We start from the raw sequence: 20,669 nt of genomic DNA on the forward strand, positions 1-20,669 counted from the left end.
CTTTGTGGGATTATGGCCCACAAAGGATCAATTTGAAATTCTAGACTTTCTCCACTAACCACCTCCCATTCTTATATTCGATCTAGCCCTCTGAGGAAGTAAGTTGATGCTATTACTCTGATGGGCCTGAGTAGCACTGACATGTTTTCTTTGGATTTATGTGTGTATTTTGCTTACATGTATGCCTGGGTACCACAGGTGGGCATGGTGCCTTCAGAGGCCAGAAAAGAACATCAGATCCCCTGGAATAGGAGCTTGTGAGTTCTGAGAACTGAACTCAGACCCTCTGAAAGAGCAGCCAGTGCTCTTAGGTGCTGACCAGTCTCTCCAGCCTCAGCGTACTGTCATTTTTTAAAAGTTGAACACCCAAACGTCCCTATAGTGATGCTGCATTTTCTAAGAAAGAATTCCATCTCTTGCTATCCTTTGTCCCTTTCACTGACTCAACAGTTTGGGGTGGGGATCTGACCTCCAAGGTCCCAGGGCAGTAGAGGTCATGGCCTTCTCAACGGGCAGCACACAAGGCTGCAGATCATTCCTTACTCCACGGGTCCAGATACTCCGTCCTGACCACTCTCCCCACTGGAGCACATGAAGCCATTTTTCTCGTAGGTGCTGCTGAGACAGACCAAGAGGTCAGCACTGGCTGAGCTTCAGGCAACAGTGGGAAGTGGTGTGAGCTGTGGCTGGTGCCACATGTGGTAGCATCACACACAGGGGATGGAGAAGGAGCATTACCCTCACAAAACTAAGATATGGGGTCAACATGTCTGCTGTGTATCTCCTACTAAGGGATAACCACCATTTTTTTGGTTTCCATCTTGGTCCAAAGCCAGTATATATGTGCTCCATCAGTTGTAAGAGCCAAACCCAGGATTGGAAACCTTTCCTCACCAGGCTTTACTTTCATATCCAGAGGCAGAAGTGGGTGGTCTTGCCATCTAACCATCCTTAACCAGTAATTAGCACTAATTGCTCTCCCACTCATTGCTTTAATCCCTCTACTGAGGAGGGTGTGTTAAATGGATTATTAAGAAGGCCAGAGTGGTAGCCCAAGTTTATCAAGGCTGGCTTTTCTAAGGACTGGGATAAAGATGTCCCTTTGACTAAGCTCTGCATGGGCCAGTCTGACTATTGCGTTGTATCCCTTTAAAGTAGAAGAGAGCACACACGGACTGAGCAGGATGAATGAATCCACAGGGCTGGAGATAAAACTCAGTTGGAAGAGCTTTTTCTAGTGTGCATAAAGCTCTGACTGAGTTCAATCCCCAGAACTGTGTGACCTGGGTGTGGTGGTGCATAAATGGGGAGGTAGAGGCTGTAGAATCAGGAGTTGAAAATCCTCCACTGTACAGTGAGTTCAAGGCCAGCCAGAGACACAAGACACAGATATAGAAAGAACTTAGCTCAGATAAGAAATGAAAGTATTTGGAGTACCTAGCTCAGGGCACATGAACGACAGCACACAGCTGGGAAGCAAGGCAAGGGGGCCGTGCAAAAGTGTCTGTGACTGAAAAATGCTAAGGGCTAGGTTGTTGAGGGCTAGGGGAAGAAACCAGGGCTTCCTTGTCCAGGTGGTGGAGGACCACAGGAGAACATAAGGATGATCATATACAGTCAAGCATCTCCCAAACTGGTGGCTCCATTTCTCACAATCATACTGTCCATTTCTTCTTTTGTTTCATTTTATTTCTGAGACAGGGTCTCACTGTATAAACTAGGCTGGCCTCAAACACATGTAGACCAGGATGGCCTTGAACTCAAAGAGGTCTGCCTGCCTCTCTGCCTTCTGCATCCTGGAAATAAAAGTGTGTGCTACCATGCCAGCTAAATAATACTGTCCATCTCTGAGTAAGTCTTCTCATGCCATCTGCCTGCTAGATTCAGTTTATCTCACATGGTCTCATTTTCTGTTTTTATCAAGGGTTCAACCTGTTTCTCGTGGCTGCTCATGAATTTGGTCACTCCCTGGGGCTCACCCACTCCAGTGATCCAACAGCTTTGATGTTTCCCAATTATGTCTCCCTGGATCCTAGCAAATACCCACTTTCTCGGGATGATGTTAATGCAATCCAGTCCATCTATGGTAAGTGGCATTGTGGAACTGAGCTGTAGTGACTCATCAGAAGGCTTTCAGAAAGGAAATTGAGATGGCTGCTTCCTGAAATGTCACTGTGAAGCAAACACAGACTTAGGTAAGATCCTTGTGTGGACGGAGTTCCTGTACCTCCTGAAAGTCTTATCTTCTCATTGAAGGAAGTCCAACTAAGGCACCCACCAACCCAAATGGAAACCCTGGACAGCACACCTGTGACCCCATCTTGATTTTTGATGCTGTCACTACCTTCCGCAGAGAAATTATGTTCTTTAAAGGCAGGTAAACCTATTCCCTTGACACTCCACCTTCTTATGAAGATTTGTCTTTTCAAAGGACCTGGTGGTAAACATCTTACGATGCACATGCTATTTAAATATCTTATTATGTGCACACATTGTTTTGAAATTAGTTTTAAATATTTAAAGCAAATTTAGCCAGGTGGTGGTGGCACACACCTTTAATCCCAGCACTTGAAGGAGGCAGAGGCAGGTGAATCCCTGAGTTCGAGACCTGCCATCTACAGAGCAAGTTCTGGGACAGCCAGGGCTACACAGAGAACCCTTGTCTCAAAAAAAACAAAAAAAAACTAATAATAATAATAATAATAATAATAATAATAATAATAACAACAACAACAACAACAACAACAACAACAAAATTTAAAAGCAGGTTGTAAAGTCTATTTTCAATGACTTCTTGGCCAAGTTAACACTAATCCCAAGAGTGTCTTAAAGTCAATTTACAGCTGATTTCAGGAGTCTGTTGTTAAACTTTATGGAACTCTGTATATCAGATCACATCAGCTTGAAACTGGCCATGTCAGGAGCATTTATACTCCAAAAATCTGCATACACTAAAACTCAGGCCTTCCACTCACCTGGAGAGCCAGCTGCTAAGCATATATCGGCACATCATCAAGAGACTCTTCCTCATTAGATGAATTCGAGAACAATCGAAGAAGACACCCAAGGGCAACCTGCAGCCTCCACACATAGGCACACACATGCATTCACACGTGTGCCCCACATATGTGAGCATGCATTCACACATGCATGCATACCACACATACATATGCATGCCACAAAACGACAAGCCTAAGACTGCAACACGTTAATGGATGCAGACACCCAGACGACATCCAGGAAGTGTTTTGTGTTAACACAGGCACCTATGGCGGCTCTACTCCGACACTGCCGTTGTTGAGTTCGAACTGATTGCTTCCTTGTGGCCATCTCTGCCAACTGATCTTCACGCTGCCTATGAAAGCCCCAGAGATGAGATCCTCATCTTTAAAGGTAAACTTCCTGTCACTAGTCCTCTCCCCGCTCTCCCCTAAACAGGACAACAGGCATGTCAGTCAAACACAATCTTGACCATTGCTTCTCCCCTCGTAAGTAACAATGAGATTGTGGCTGTGGCCATTTCCATCACCTCAAATTCACTAAAAGGATTTTTATGATTAAAAACCATACAAATCAAGAGCTAGATAGCAGTAAAGAGCACTGGCTGCTCTTCCAGAAGATCTGGGTTTGATTCCCAGCATCCACACCGAAGTTCACAGCAGTGCTAGGGGATTCGATGCCCTATTCAGGCCTCCCTAGGCACCAGGCACACACATGATATACGAATTCATGGGCAAACAAAACATCACACCCATACTCAAAAGTAAATACATAGCTTTTAAAGCTGTAGAAGTTCATGCTTTTTCTTCCAAGCAAAGACAACCTGCCTCACTTTTTATGTTCCCTCTTATAGGATTGTCACATTTAGAAAACAAAATAAATGGAATGAAGAAGAGCAGTACAGGCATGAGCTCACGGGGCTCGGAGCTGAGAGGAACAGGGCAGCTACTTCCCTTCAGCCTTCCCTAGCCCTCTCCTCGTAGGACAAAGAGCCCATGTCTTCACAGTACCTGAAGATGCCTCCTTCTCTCCCTAGATGAGAATTTCTGGGTGATCAGGGGGTACGCTGTCTTGCCTGATTATCCCAAATCCATCCACACACTCGGGTTCCCAAGACGTGTGAAGAAAATTGATGCCGCTGTCTGTGACCATGACACGAGGAAAACCTTCTTTTTTGTGGGCTTCTGGTACTGGAGGTAACTGACGGCTAATGCTTCTATTTGGTTAGGGAGGAAGTCATCCATGGCAGCATCACCCCCAACACAGACAAAACAAGACAAGTCTACAGTCTCCAGGGGACGGGGTCCAGTGTATGACTTCTATTAAACTAAGGCGTTTAAGTGAGTCCAACAGTCTCTGTGCAACTTAAATAAAAACCACAAAAAAGTAATAAAGCCATCAATGGCAACCAAATTCTCACTGGCAGAAGCACAGCCAGTGAGAATCTGGAAGTACAAGATGGGCCTTTGCTTGATTGAACAGTCCTTGGGGAGGAACTGCTCTAACAGAGGTGTGGCCCTTTTCCTTGATTATTTTGTTGGTGGTGATGGTTTACAGTCCGAAAAAACCACATCTTAGCCCCAGGATCATTTTTTTTTCTTGTTGTTTTCAAGAGATGATTAGTGAAGGCTGAGGTGTTGGCCCGGTCAATAAAACACTTGCCTTACAAATGTGAGAACACACCACACACACATGCACATGCACACACAGTCACACACACATGCATACACACACATACACTCACACATGCACACACTCACGTGTGCCCACACACCACTTTACATGACCCATGCGAACATCTCTGCCATGTTTTTATCCTTGGTCCTACTAGATGATCCCCTGTGCCAGGCCTGTTCAGTTCCCACAGCCCTGCTCGACTCTAACTGGGCAGCAGAAAGATTATGCTCACCAAATGGACACCAAGCAGAGAAAAGTCTTTGAAATCTTTGCATGCAGGTATAATGAGGTGGCACAAGCCATGGACAGAGGATTCCCACAGAGGATAGTGAGGCGCTTTCCAGGAATTGGCCTCCGTGTAGATGCTGCCTTCCAGTACCAAGGTGAGTGCTAAAGCCTCCACTGTGTGGACTACAAGAGAAGATATCACAAAGGGCAAGAATGTTACCATTCTCAGGTATGTACACTGGTTGTTAAACATTACTCCACAGACATTGTCACACTGAACCAGGAAGTGCAGAATTGGACTCTGCGATGCTATTCCTCTTTGTTTGTTAGTTAGTTTGTTTGTTTGTTTCTCCAGACAGGGTTTCTCTGTGTAGCCTTGGCTGCCCTGGACTCACTTTGTACACCAGGCTGGCCATAAACTCACAGCAATCTGCCTGCCTCTGCCTCCCGAGTACTGGGATTAAAGGCATGTGCCACCACCGCCCGGCTGAAATGCTATTTCAAATGCTATTTCTATGTAGAGTGCCAAAATTAGTTTTTGTCACCATTGACCTAAGATAGTCCCTAGCAGAGCCCCTAATGAATGAAAGATGACTAAACTCACAAGATGAACAATTATTCCCAAACACACACATAAATGTATATGTATGTATGTGTATATATATGCATATATAATATATATGTAACAACATATACATATATAGTCTATGATACATAAACTTAGAGCTCATGTATGAGAAAACTATGTGTTTCAAGTATCTGAGCAGTAGGATTATGGATGAGACCCAGGAGATCTTAAACGACCACTTAGCAGTTGTTGTTGCTGCTGCTGCTGCTGTTTGATTCGAGTTTGTTTAGCTTGGAGCTCTTTGCTGGGAACTGTTCTGGGGCTTGAACCAAGTGCTCCACTTATACCAAGCAAATGTTTTGCCCCAGAGCTACATCCTCATCCCAGAACCTTAGGCAATTTAATGCACAAAGTCCTGATACTGGATTTTCAAAGGTAATTGTCTGGGCCATGAAATAACTGACAGTGTAAAAATAAAATTGTTTGAGTAACAGTAAGACTGTTTATTGGGTAAAGGTGACAGCAGTGTGTGCCTGAAGACCCAAAGTTCGTCACTAGCTCTCGTGTAAAGGAGGGTGGGGAAAAGCTAGAGCCACAAAGTCATCCTTTAACCTCCACACATGCAGCATGAAGTGCATGTGCTCTCCCTCTCTCTCTCTCTCTCTCTCTCTCTCTCTCTCTCTCTCTCACACACACACACACACACACACACACACACTACACACACATTATACACACACACATGCACACTACACACATACATACTCCACACATGTGCACACACACATGCACACATATTAATAAATGATGATGATGATGATGATGATGATGATGATAAATGTTTGAAAACATTTGAGTGCCACATCGGTTATCTCCATATCTAACCAGAACCCCCAAACCTGAAATAGACAAAAATGTTGCAGATCTATAGAAATGAGGGTGAAGAGTCCAGGGACAAACCCAGAGTGACTTTCTTTTCCCTTCACTGAGATGTCATGTTGAAATCTAGCTAGGCAGCTAGGCCTGGCTAGAACACTCAGGAACCCTTCAGACCTTGTGTTTATCTTCCTCCTCAGTGATTTATGTAACGGGGTGGAAGAAAACCACAGCTCCACAGTTCAGCAGTATCTTTTTCTCTTTACAATCCTATTGCATTCTACATTCGTAAGATTGAAATGCAGGGAAGCCATTTGCACTACACACTAATCACACTACACAGGATAACTAATCATTCTTCTGCTTTTAGGATTCTTCTATTTCTTCCGTGGGTTGAGGCAATTCGAGTATGACATAAAGGAAAAGAATCTCACCAAAGTGATGAAAACCGATACTTGGTTCAAGTGTAAAGAGCCATTAAATTCATCATTCAACATGAGTGTCAAAGAAAAAGCACATTCAATTGGTACGGTGATATTACATCATAAAAGCATAAGCATGTTTATTTTCAGTATTGCTCATGTGCTGACAAACACGTACAACTAACAATAAATGCCACAAATAAATCAAAAGAAATCTTTTAACCTGAACTCTGCCTCAAAAAGACTCAGAGGGGAAGAGATGGCTCAGTGGTTAAGGGCACTGGCTGGGTCTCGGAGGACCCAGGTTTGCTTCTCAGCACCCACATGGCAGTCCACAATTGTAACTCCAGGCCCACGGGGCTATGGTGCCCTTTCTGGCTTCTGATAGCACTGCACACAACTGGTGCACAGACATACATGCAGGAAGAATACCTACACACAAAAATAAAATGAAAAGGAAGTAAGATAATTGAGCCACATTCTTTAACCTCAAGTTGTTAATTGGTACGTATCATTAGGGTAAAGACCACATAAGCAGCCTGGGGGGCTGACTCCTCAAACAGTGGGATTTTAACTATGAGCAAAACCTCCGACTTATTTTAAGCTTCCTTCATGCTTTGTAAACTTGGGAAAGTAAAACATGTCTTCAAACTAAACACTAAAGACAGTTTTATCTAGTCGTTAGCAGTCCATTTTGTTTGGTCTTCTGGATCCCAGCAGACTGCATGCCTCACCCCTATGGGCACTCTGACCTCTCCCGTCCAATAAGGCATTTCACCTTCCAGAAGTAGGTTGGGAGCCTGGGTAAGATAAGAAGTATGTTACACTTGAGGCAAGTCCCTAACAGTTAATGAACTATATAGAGCAGGGAAGAAGTGCTCCTCCTAGCCCGCTACACACTGCCCAAGATGCCCAAGATATGTGGGCATCTCCTTAGCCTGCAGATATGCAGTTCATTTCCTCTGGTTGCATCAAGCTTCGCTGAGTTTGTAGATCAGGCTCTATCTTACAATTAGATTATCTTACAATTATCTCACAATTTACCTCTCTGCCCTCAATGTAACATACTTAGCAAAGCTCTTATGAAATTTTGTCACCCAAAAATTGGAAAATTATCCATTAGAAGGTGATTCCTGTTGGACTGATAGATTGAGAATGTTATCAAATGGGGGGGGGGGGGAATGATGCTTTCTTTGTGCCCTGCAATTGGGTATGGAAAGAAACCACTTTTGTACTAAGCATGAGGAAAACCATGCTGAGAGTGGCTGTTTTCTGTGCAGATCTGAGCAAGTGAAACAACAAAAGTGAATTCACAAAGATGCAGGTTTGAATTCCCTCTTGCTTTAAAACCAAGAGGAAAACTTACGCTCACTTCCCATTGTTGATCATAAGGAGAGTCTTCAGACACTGGCAGTGGATGGGAGAGATGGAGAAGTGCTATGAACGATGCTTAGCACGCTGGTAGAAGCATCTCAACTGCAATTCTCTTTACTTACTCTACAGAAGGCTGCCCAAAGTTATAGGGAAATGCTGCGCCACGTGCCAGTGATTCTAATCACATTGAGTCTAATCTATAGGCAACGAAAAAAGAAAAGAAGGAAGAAGTGCCACAAACAAGATGCAGTGACAAACTTCAGAGCTCCTTAGGGGGGAAGTGTCCAGATCAGGGACGTGCTCTGCCTGATGCCTATTTGTGATTCTCTTGAGGTTTATTGCTTCTTTTTTTTTTTTTCTCCCCGCAGTCTTGGACTGCCAGACTCCAAAGCTGTGAGCTGAACAGCCCTCTTTCCTTTATTTTTTTCCAAGATATATATTATTTTATTAATTTGTTCTTGTTACATCTCAATGGTTATCCCATCCCTTGTATCCTCCCATTCTTCCTTCCTTCCCATTTTGGGTTTATTGCTTCCTTAGCCAGAAAGACAGATTTGATATTAACCTTCAGACCTTTTCTCTTTTTCTGGCTTACAGTATTAAATTTAATCAGTAAAGGTAGAGAATGCATTTTTTTTCGAGGCTTTTTATTTTCTTTTTCATTGCTATGTTTGTTTGTATGAGTTTGAATGTTGTGCCTACAGGTGTGTGTAGTGTGTGAATGCAGTACCTACAGAGGCCAGAAGAGGTGTTGTGTTCTCTGGAACTGGGGTTAAAGATGAATGTGAGTTCTTATGGGTTCTAGGAACTGAACCAGGGTCCTCTGTTAGAACAGCCAGTGCTCTTAACTGCTGAACCATCTCTCCAGTCCTATTTTTGTTTTTCACCTAAATTCAGGCTTTCATACTTTTTGAACTGCATTTAAAAACTCATCCCTATAGCAGAGCACTTACAGGAGCCTTCGCCCCCCCCGCCCGTCCCCATTTCCTTGGGATTCCACTGAAATCACAGCTGACCCAGCTTTCCTCTTTCCTGAGATCCCTCTCACCAGCTCCCCTCTTCTAGCCGGTTCCACATCCTCTGTGTCAACCACAAATAGCCAGAAAGACACTCTACCTGGGACCACCAGAAGCCACCCTGGGCCTGGATTCAGGAAGGTGAAGGACACTGTCCTTCTTGTCCTTCGCTATAGTCTCTTAGGTCTCACCCCCCACCCCTGTAACAGACCACTGGCAAGGATTTGTCCCGCTCTACCTCTAATGCCTGGAGACTATGCCAAGCGCTATGGTGGTCCCAGCTTTCCTACATCGCGAAGGCCTTCTACGTCCCTTCTTCCAGCCCATCTGTATTCCCTGCTGTCAGTCCCTAGAAATATGTCCTACCCAGGTCTCCCACTGGGCACACCACGCAGCAATCCAGAAGCGCTCCCCCTGGGCAACCCACAGCCACCACACATGACTAAGATCCAGAGAGGGCAACAGAAGCCAAGAAATGGAACACCCAACCAACAAAAGCAAGACAAGATAGCAACACCTAGAATCACAATCCAACATGGCTGCTCTAGCAAGGATCACATCTAAAGACTTTTAGGTCTGTGTGATCAGCCTGAACTGCCGACATTCCCTGGATTACATGATCCGGCTGGAATACAGACATGCCCTTGTACACACCTTTAATTTCAAACAGTGTAGGTAAGCTTAGTTTGAATAAAGAAGAACCCATGATTGAAAGTGATATCTAAGTGAGGGACAAAGTGATGAACAAGAGAATGTGTGGCAAAATAGGATACACCTAACTCTCACAAGAGCAGCACAGGAAACGGAGGCTATTTCAGACAGTGCAATTCAGAGGGCTGAGGTCATTTCAGTTGAGTGGTGCCCATTGGGAGTCGATGCAATGAGCGCAATGGAGTTGAGGTCAGTCAGCTGCGAGGCAGTGCAGTGGCAGCTCAGTTTGTGGCAGTTCAGATCAGTTCAGACAGTCGGTTTAAAGTCAGTGTGGAGTGGTGCAGTGGAGTTGAGCTCCTTCGGCAGTTTGTGGCAGCTGAATTCAGTGTAGGTCACCAGAGACAGTTCAATCCAGAGAATGAGAAGAAGCCAGAAGATGAGAACAAATTTCAAGAGTTAGTTTGAGGCCCAGAACAATCCAGTCAGAAGCTGAGAGAAGCCAGTTTCAATCAGCCAGCTTGGAGAGGAGTTTGAGCCAGGACAGCTGAGTCGAACCAGCCAGCGAGAGTTCAGAAAGAACAAGAAAGGGTGAGCTTATTCGGTAGTAAGCCTCTAGAAAGACAAGTACAAAAGTGAATAAAAGTTACATTCACACACCAGTGAAAAAGCACAACCTGTTAAAGCCTGCTGCAGCCTTTAATATAGCATAATTGTAGCCATTTTGTATTTTAGTATCCATCTTGATTATAAGGTGAAATTAAGCTCAAGTTTTCAGGCTCCGCCTTCCAGTGATTATGTCTCTATGGTTTCATTTCTCAATCTTTGTATACTTTGTAACCTGGATACTCTGTAAAGTCCCCCAATTACAAAACCAATGAACTTAAAGGTCTGTTAGAAATGCTTTGTCTAGCTAGTTAAAATGATGTAATATTGCTTCTTATACCTAGATACCTAATTGTTACCAGGCTATGGTTTTGTTACTTGGTTACAGTTTTTCTTATAAAAAGCCTGCCTTAGAATCAGACCAATGTCACAGTTTGGCTCCTGAGTCCAGTGTGTCCCTGGCCGTGGTCAGTCTTACAATGTGTGGTTTTAATAAACTATCAGTATCTCACTGATATTGGTGCTTGAGTGGTTTATGTGGAAATTCTTGTATTAAAACAAATCATCAGTGCCCAAATACAATATTGCTGAAGGACAAGACAAAGACTTCAAAATAGCTAATATGAATATGTTGAAGGACCTTAAAGAGGATACGATGAATAAACCCCTTTAAAAACATAAACCCCTATGAAAACATAAACAAGTAATGGAATGAAATAATAAAAAGCTATTAATGACATGAAAGTAGAAATAGATCACTGAAGAAAATTCAAACTGAGACTAAACTAGAAATGAAAGATTTTAGAAATCAAACCTCTGACAGACCAAAGTGACTCCATTTTGCTTAAAACCTCCATTCTGTACTAGGGTGACCTAGTCCTGAACTCCAGGAAAAACAGAATGAACACTTGGCACGAACGTAGAATAACCAATCAGCTAGAAACAGCAAAGTGCCAAAAGCCCAGAGGCTTTCTCAGATTTTCTAAAAGTTAGTTGTTTGTGATTTCTCACCAGACTCGAACCAATCAGTTTAAAGGGCAACACTCCCATACAAATGTCAACCAATGCGATGCTTTCTAGGCTGGAAACTCTCTTGCTTGTTTGCCACACGCAATCTATAAAAACCCCTCCCTCCTGGGCTCAGGGCCTCACATTCGAGATCCTCTGCATTGGTGATGGTGTGGGCCTGTAATAAAGACCCTTGCGTGTTTGCATTGGAAGTGGCTCCTTATGTGGTCTTTGGGGATCTCGTGATCTGGGCATAACACCTTAAAGGTAAGCCTCGGCAACAGAGTGTAACAGACAGAAGAGAGAATCTCAGGCATTGAAAACAAGGCAGAAGAAATATATAGAAATATATACCCAGTCAAAGAAAATGTTAAATCTAAAAGAAAAAAAACTTTTCCAGGAAATCTGAGAAGAAAAAATTTCCAAACCTAAAAAAGAGATGCCTATAAAAGTATAAGAAGTATACAGAATATCAAACACCAGAAAAGAAAGTCCAGTCACCACACAAGAATCAAAACACTAAATGTATATAACAAAAAGAGAATATTAATCCCTGCAAGGGAGAAAGACCAAGTAACGTATAAAAGCAAATCTATTAGAATTACACCTGACTTCTTAATGGAGACGCTAAGACCCAGAGGGTTTGGACAGATGTTCTATAAACTGTCCACAGATGCTAGCCCAGATTACTATACCCAGAAAAACTTTGAATTGCAATAGATGAAGAAAGAAAAACATTCCAAAATAAAACCAAATTTAATCAGTATCTATCTACAAAGTCAGCTCTATAGGAGCTGGGAGAAAAACTTCAATCTGATCAGGTTAACTACATCCTAGAAAACAAAAGGAATAAATTATCCCAAACCACCAAATCAAAAGATTGGGGAAACCCACAGAATTTTACAAATATAGAAGAAATCAATAAATGTTACTCGTCGACATCTCTCAAAATCAATTATCTCAGTTCCCCAATAACAACACACAGACTAACATACTGAATTCAAACACAGGATCTATCCTTCTGCTGCCTCCAAGAAATACACCTTAGCACCAAGGATAGACATCACCTCATGATAAAAGAATGGGGAAAAATCTAAGTAAATGAACCTAACAAGCAAGCAGGTGTATCCACTTCAATATCTGACAAAATAGACTCCAAACCAAACTAAACAGAAGAGATAGAGAAGTCATGGAGGAATTTTAATTCAGCAGCGAAGCTGCTCTGGCAAGAGATCACATCCAAAGGCCTTGTACGTCTGTGTGATCTTGCTGGGATACAGACACACCTTCAATCTCTGGAGACAGAGGCAAGCAATTCTCTGAGTTCAAGGCCAGCCTGGTATAGGACAAGTTTCAGGTCCAGGGATGGTGCTACACACCTTTAATCCCAGTACTCAGGAGACAGGCATGCAGATCTCTGAGTGCTAGTCAGTTCAGTTGAGCCAGTCAGTTGGGAGGGCTGTGCAGTGAAGGGTGTTGAGTTCATGTAGTTCAGCGCAGGTCATCAGAAGCAATTGAAGGCAAAGAATAAGAAGGGGCCAGAAGATTAGAACAAATTGCTAAAATTAGTATGAGGCTAAGCAGAACAATTCAGTCAGAGGCTATGAGAATCCAGAGTGAATCAGTCAGCTTGGAGAAGAGTTTGAGCCAAACCAACTAAGTTGAGCCAGCCAACCAGAGCTCAGAAGGAGCTAGAAAGGATGAGCTTATTCCCTGACAATTACATCAGGGAAGTAAAAGTTACACTTACAGAAAGGACACTCTATACTTGTGTGGTTTGGATAGGAATGGCCCCACAGGCTCAGGGTTTGAATGCTTGGCCCATTAGGGAAAGACATTGATGGGGGCTGTGGCCTCGTTGGAGTAGCTGTGGCCTTGCTAGAGGAAGTGTGTCACTGTAGAGGTAGGCTTTGATGTTTCCTATGCTCAAGCTATGCCCAGTGTGACACAGTCTCCTTCTGCTGCCTGTGGATCAAGATGTAGAGCTCTCAGCTCCTTCTCCAGTATCGTATCTGCTTGGACACTGTCATGTTCCCCATGATGATAGTGGGTTAAATCTCTGAAACTGTAAGCCATCTTCAAATTAAATATTTTCCTTTACAAAAGTGGCTGTGGTCATGTTGTCTCTTCACAGCAATAAAACCCAAAGTAAAACAATACTCATCGAAGGAAAATTCCTTCAAGAGAACATTGCAGTTTTTAACACCTGTCTATCAAATACAAGAAAACCTGAGCTCATAAAGGAAACACCACAGCTTAACAGCTTAAATCATACATTGACCCTCACACACTGATAGTGGGAGGCCTCAATGCCCCACTCTCACCAATGACAGGTCATTGAGACAGAAACAGAAATATGCTGGGGCTAACTGATGTCATAAACCAAGTGGACCTAACAGATATTCACCCAAACACAAAAGAACACACCTTTTTCTCAGCAGCTCATAGAACTTTCTCCAAAATTGACTACACATTTGGACACAAAACAAGTCTCTACAAATACAATAAAACTGAAATAATGCCCTATAATTTTTAGCTGACCACCAGACATTAAAGCTGCATATCAACAACAGCAGAAAGCTTACAAACTCATGGAAACTGAACAAGTCTCTACTGAATAAAGTGTGGATCACAACAGAAATCAAGAAAGAAATTTAAAATGTTTTAGAATTGAATGAAATTGAATATACAACATACCCAAACATGTGGGACACAATGAAAGCAGTTCTAAGAGGAAAGTTCATATTGTGAAGTGTACACAAACACACATACACACTAAAAAAAATGGGGAGATTTCATACTAGTAACTTAACAGCACAACTAAAAAATCTAGAACAAAAAGAAAAAAAGAAAGAGGGAAGGAAAAAAGAAATCATACCCAAAAGAAGTAGGTGGCAAAAAAAAAAATCAAACTCAGGGCTGAAATCAATAACATAGAAACAAACAAACAAAAACAATGCAAAGAATCAATGAAACAAAGAGTTGGTTCTTTGAGAAAATCAGTAAGATTGACAAAACCTTAGCCAAATTAATTAAATGTGGAGATTGAATATCCAAATTAACAAATTAAAAATATAAAGGGGACCATAACAATAGGCACCAAGGAAATTCAGAGCTCATAAGGACATACTTTGAAAATCTATAATAAGTTGGAAAATTTGAAATAAATGGATAAACTCCTTGATCTCCACTTACCAAAGGTAAATCAAGATAAGGTATGCAAGTTAAACAGTCCAATAGCCCCTAGTGAAACAGATGCAGTAATTAAATGTCTTACAACAACAACAACCAACAAACAAACTTCAGGGCTAGATGAAATCAGCAAGAATGCTACCAGACCTGGGTGCGGCGGCGCACACCTGTAATCCCAGCACTCAGGAGGCAGAGGCAGGCGGATCTCTGTGAGTTTGAGGCCAGCCTGGTCTAAAGAGCAAGTTTGGGACAGCCAGGGTGACACAGAGAAACCCTGTCTCAAAAACAAAAACAAACAAACAAAAAGATTTCTACCAGACCAAAAGGGAATTCGTAGAAGAATTAATGCCAATACTCTTCAAATTATTCTGCAAACAGAAACAGTGTTCTGATCACAGGCCTGGTTTTTAATGAGAGAGAAAGAGAGGTGTGGACTTGGGGAGGTAGGGAGCTCTGCACCCGCCGTTCTGCTTCCTACCGAGAGCGTGACTTTCCCGTTCACCCTTGAACTTGCGGCGGAACCCAGCAGGCTCCATCGCAATACGTTTCCTGGTTCCTCTGCAACATGTTCCACAGTGTTCTCATTTCATTGCCGCTGTGGTTTCTTTTCTCAATGTATGTAAAGGAAGAGGAGGAGGAAGGGGGGAGGGGAGGAGGAGGAGCACATCCTGTAACACCGCAAAGGATAACTGATTGTAACCCAGACTGTGCTGGCCCCAACACTAAGGTCCACTCATGAAGTCATTCCTGCAGAATACAATCAACAAAGAGTCTCTGGAGAACGGAAGTGCTATGGGCTCAGCTCTCCAGCCTTGAAAAGGCCACTGTCATCTTACAGTCAGCTCAGCTATGTGCCCCCACACTCACATAGCCTCGCAAGATCCAGCCCGTAATTAGCATTCCCTTGTAGAAGTATATGGGGAGGGTCACTCAGCCCTACCTGAGGTCCTATTGTTCAGTCCCTCCTATGCCAGCCCCTTCAGCAGCTGCACAGTCTTGCCCCAGATCCATGTGGTCTCTGAAGGTCCTGGAGTGTACAGAAGATGGAATGGTAAGTGGGCAGGAGCAGGCTCCACTGACACCACTCAACAGATCATCTTCATCCATGCTCTGGTAGAAATTTTGAATGATGCACCTGTTTGGGATCATCCATATTCCTACATGTAACCCCTCACCCCTGCTCCTGTAGGTAACCCCTCACCCCTGCTCCTGTAGGTAACCCCTCACCCCTGCTCCTATAGGTAACTCCTCATCCCTGCTCCTGTAGGTAACCCCCCTCACCCCTGCTCCTGTAGGTAACCCCCCTCACCCCTGCTCCTGTAGGTAACCCCCCTCACCCCTGCTCCTGTAGGTAACCCCTCACCCCTGCTCCTGTAGATAACCACTCACCCCTGCTCCTGTAGGTAAGCCCTCACCCCTGCTCCTGTAGATAACCACTCACCCCTGCTCCTGTAGGTAACTCCTCATCCCTGCTCCTGTAGGTAACCCCTCACCCCTGCTCCTGTAGATAACCACTCACCCCTGCTCCTGTAGGTAACCCCTCACCCCTGCTCCTGTAGATAACCACTCACCCCTGCTCCTGTAGGTAACCCCTCACCCCTGCTCCTGTAGGTAACCCCTCACCCCTGTTCCTGTAGATAACCCCTCACCCCTGCTCCTGTAGGTAACTCCTCACCCCTGCTCCTGTAGATAACCCCTCACCCCTGCTTCTGTAGGTAACCCCTCACCCCTGCTCCTGTAGATAACCACTCACCCCTGCTCCTGTAGGTAACCCCTCACCCCTGCTCCTGTAGATAACCACTCACCCCTGCTCCTGTAGGTAACCCCTCACCCCTGCTCCTGTAGGTAACCACTCACCTCTGCTCCTGTAGGTAACCCCTCACCCCTGCTCCTGTAGATAACCCCCCTCACCCCTGCTCCTGTAGGTAACCCCTCACCCCTGCTCCTGTAGGTAACCCCTCACCCCTGCTCCTGTAGGTAACCCCTCACCCCTGCTCCTGTAGGTAACCCCTCACCCCTGCTCCTGTAGGTAACCCCCCTCACCCCTATTCTTGTATGGGTATCCTACCAAACAGTTTGCTATACTGGACACAAATAGAATTATTTCTTTAGTCCAGCAGTTCTCAACCTGTGGGTCATGACTGCTTTGGGAGTTAATTATCAGATAATTATTTTATGATTCATAACAGTAGCAAAATTACAGTCATGACATAGTAAAAAAAAACGTTATTATTGGGGCCACCACAACATGAGGAACTTTATTTAAGGGTCACAGTGTTAGGAATGTTGAGAACCACTGCTTTGGTCTAACATTGGCTCTGTCTGCGGTGGACAGCCATTTGTTCATATCTCAGAAAAAGCAATACAACACTGCTGAAGCTCCTCCCTCCACTCACAGTACCAGTGACTGAAAACACTGTCCTGTGGTGAGTTTGGGACTATAGGGATATCCACGTATAATTTAAAGATTGTATTTCACTAATTTTTTTTTACATATCTGTGATCTTGTTTGGTATTTAACCCTTTGTTGGGGGATGGTCTAATGCATTTTGATGCTAATTGCTGCTTGCTGTCTCTGTGACCCACCTTTTGATTAATAAAAAGCTATCCCACCTAAGCAGGGCAAAGGAGATAGAGGTGTGGCTAAGGTTCCCAGGGAGAGAGGGAGAGAGAGAGAGAGAGAGAGAGAGAGAGAGAGAGAGAGAGAGAGAGAGAGAGGGGAATCCTGGAAAGGAGAAAGAGAAAGAGAATCCTGGGGGTAAGAAAGAGAGGGTCCCAAGAGAAGAGGAGAGGAAGGCCGCCATGGGTTAGATGGAGGAGAAGCACATGGCCGGCGTGGATGGAGATTTGGTCCAAATGAAGAGCATTAGCAAGTATTTGGGATTATGGATGGGGGGTAGCTTGATAGAAATTATTAGAAGCAGATGTCATGGGATTGGGGCAGGGATCCTATACCTGCTCCACTATGGGAAGTAGTTTAGAGGATTAATATCTGCCCTGCCCAAGGTTAACTAAGGCTATTTTAAAATATAACAAGTGTCAGTGTCTTCATTGATTGCTAGCCGGGCATACTGATAATGCTGATCATTAAAGAACCCTTCAAAGAAAGAAAGAAAATACAGGTGGTGATCCATCCAGCCATCAACAGAGGAGAAAGTTAAGATGCATCTTGACTAGTGGCAAAGATGAGATTCTTATTTGCCACCTTCTTTTTACTACAGTTCTTTTCTATACAACAGTCTCTGCCTTCCAGTTTGTACTTTTGTTGTGGTGGTAGTTGTTCATTTTAGCTTCTATTACACACACACACACACACACACACACACACACACACACACATACTCACATGCAAGCACGCACACACAGGCACACATGTGAGCACACATATGTACACACACATACCCCCATGCATATGCATGCATGCACACACGCACGCACACACATGTGCACTTACGCACAAGCATGCACACACACATGTTCACACACACATGCGCGCGCGGGTACACACACACACACACACTTCGGGTATAGGGGATAGTCTTTTGGCCACATCCCCTTCTGTGTATTCAGTATAGTGTCTGTCCTACTCAGCTTTGTTAACTTGACAGCTTAGAGTCATATGGGAAGAAAGCGTCCATTGTAGATCAGACTACAGTGTGGGCACGTCTGTGGGGGCGCAGGGACGACTCAGCCACTGTAGGTGGCGCTGTCCTTAGGCAGATCATATACAGGAAAGCTGGCTGAGCACGTGAGTGAGTGAGCCAAAGAGGAAGCCAGCCAGCAGTGTTCCTCCGTGGTTTCTCTTCAAACTCCTGCTTGATTTTTTTCCTCTGAATTCCCTCAATGATGGACTAGGACCTGCAAGCGTAAGTCAAATAAACCCTCTCCTCCCCAAATTGCTTCTGGTCAGTGTTTATCACAGCAAGAGAGAGGAGACCACGACACTGCCCGAGACCAAGGAGGCCTCGGGAGCGTGCGCAGTAAGATGTGCACCTGTTGGAGTGAAACAAGTAATTCCACGGCCTCACTTGTGTCTTCCCTGCTCCCTGTTCCCTGTGTTTAGTCCGAGAGCACAAGCCCACCGTATCCATGGTGATTGGAAATTTTAAAATAACAAATGACTGTCTTATATAGTCCAAAAAAAGAGGACACTATATGTAAATTTTAATACCAAAAGGCATAACTTCCTGGCCGGATACTCTAAGGGTTACGAAATATTGAAAGCACAGAGTTTGCACCAGGCAGCAGAGCCTGGTTGTGCGGGCTTCCAGTGTGACCTGTGGATGCTGGAGCCCAGTGCTGCCATCTGGTGGTCAGGACCAGAACCAAGGCCTGACCAGCAGCTTGTCCCCGCCCCTCAAGCAGAGCCTAGCCTGTGAGGCCAATACAGCCTCTCCTTGGCTCTGCAGGAGTTGACCTGGACCTGCCTGACCCTCTTCTCAACCCACAGCTCAGTCCCTGCCGCCTTCCACCTCACAAAGGTGAATAGGGTGCACCTTTCTCTTTGAATTTAACTGTTTGTGCTTTAAACAGTTCCTAACCCCTGGACAGTGAGACTCAACAGAAAGAAATGACCAATTTTGAACAATTAAGTCAGGATCCTGGAAGAGTAGGGCCTAAGAGGTTTCTAGCAAGTTCCCAAGTGTTGTTTGCTCTCTGACGTTTTGTCACTAGCCTCCACTTCTGAAATGGCTGTTCAAAAATGTGAGGAGAGTGGTGTGTGTCAAAATTACGTGGAGTGCCTGTTTAAAACAAGCATGGCTGTCCCCGTGGCTAGATTTTCTGATTCAGTCGGTCTTAAGTGAATTCCAGAATCTGCATCTCTAACAGGTTCCCAAGTAGAATTATTTGATTTCTGAATTTCCCCTAAAGCTCTCATGTGGTAAAAGCTTGCTCCCAAGCTCCATGTATCTGTAAGCCCAGTACATGGCTCCTCTCTGTCTCTGTCTCTGTCTCTCTGTCACTCTCTCTGTCACTTCTCTCTCTGTCTCTCTCTTTGTCTTTCTCTGTCTCTCTGTCTTTCTCTCTGTCTGTCTCTCTCTTTGTCTTTCTCTCTGTCTCTCTGTCTCTGTCTCTCTCTTTGTCTCTCTCTGTCTCTCTGTCTCTGTCTCTCTCTCTGTCTGTCTCTCTCTTTGTCTTTCTCTCTGTCTCTCTCTTTGTCTTTCTCTCTGTCTCTTTGTCTCTCTGTCTGTCTCTGCCTCTCCGGTGTCTCTCTCTCTTTGTGTGTGTGTGTGTGTGTGTGTGTGTGTGTGTGTGTGTGTGTGTAAAGAGATGGGAGAGAGAGAAATATGGAGATAAAGGATTTATGTATATATATGAAGAGAGAATATCTCTCTTCCTTATAAAATAAAAAGGTAAGTTAGTCCTTACAGAGAAGGTGGGCATTAACCAGAGGGGGGAGGTAGGGACTCGATCCCCTGTGATAAATAAAGCATCCTTTTCAAGGGGAAAGGCACAAGAGGATCCCATAAAGCTCCAAAGGGGACTCCTTTAGAGAAAATGGGAGCCCAAAAATCAATGCCAACCTCTATGCAATCGGGTTTGCCTCTCAAGGGGCTCGAAAGCAGACAGATATGGTCCCCCCTTTGCGGTACTTTGTCTCGCACCCCTTGCAGGTGCCCTCGTCCATAGACGGGCGTTTTTCGAGTCAACACCTTCTTGCCTATGTGGTAGATTAGTTGAAAACATACAGGGGAAGCCAGTAGACCTTTAGTTTCTAGGCTGTTAGCTGTGGTTAGAAGAGGAGGGATCAGGACTCCTCCTCCTCCTCCTCCTCCTCCTCCTCCTCCTCCTCCTCCTCGGCAATGAGTTTATGGTAATGGACCTGAATAGGTTTGGCTGCCAGGGCGTCTACCTGTTGTTTAATGAAGGAGGCCAAACAGTTGAAGGCCCAGGGGCCAAAGGAGACTAGGAGCCCAACTAACAGCCCAAGCAAGGAAGGCAAGAGAGTAGACAGCCAAGGGGAGGTTGAGAACCAGTTTTTGTACCATCTTTCACTTTTTTCTCTTTCACATTGTCTTTTTTCTAGGCCTTCTCTAAGCCTCCGCATGCTAT

At 44.4% G+C, this 20,669-nt stretch overlaps 1 protein-coding gene across 1 annotated transcript in view; it reads left to right on the plus strand.

Annotated features, from left to right (window-relative positions):
* LOC311598378 (uncharacterized protein) overlaps positions 1-7,675 on the plus strand; it is a 50,049-nt gene extending 42,374 nt beyond the window's left edge. Inside the window, exons 27-32 of the mRNA XM_084783436.1 lie at positions 1,925-2,086; positions 2,257-2,377; positions 3,263-3,393; positions 4,037-4,196; positions 4,957-5,060; positions 6,720-7,675. Of these exons, the coding sequence (XP_084639562.1) occupies positions 1,925-2,086; positions 2,257-2,377; positions 3,263-3,393; positions 4,037-4,196; positions 4,957-5,060; positions 6,720-6,955 (914 nt within the window). The 3' untranslated portion in view covers positions 6,956-7,675. The remainder of the gene's footprint in view (positions 1-1,924; positions 2,087-2,256; positions 2,378-3,262; positions 3,394-4,036; positions 4,197-4,956; positions 5,061-6,719) is intronic.
* Positions 7,676-20,669: the final 12,994 nt, after the last annotated feature.

This window comes from Acomys minous, assembly GCF_964271855.1.
Source record: "Acomys minous genome assembly, chromosome: 5".
Classification (NCBI taxonomy): Eukaryota; Metazoa; Chordata; class Mammalia; order Rodentia; family Muridae; genus Acomys; species Acomys minous.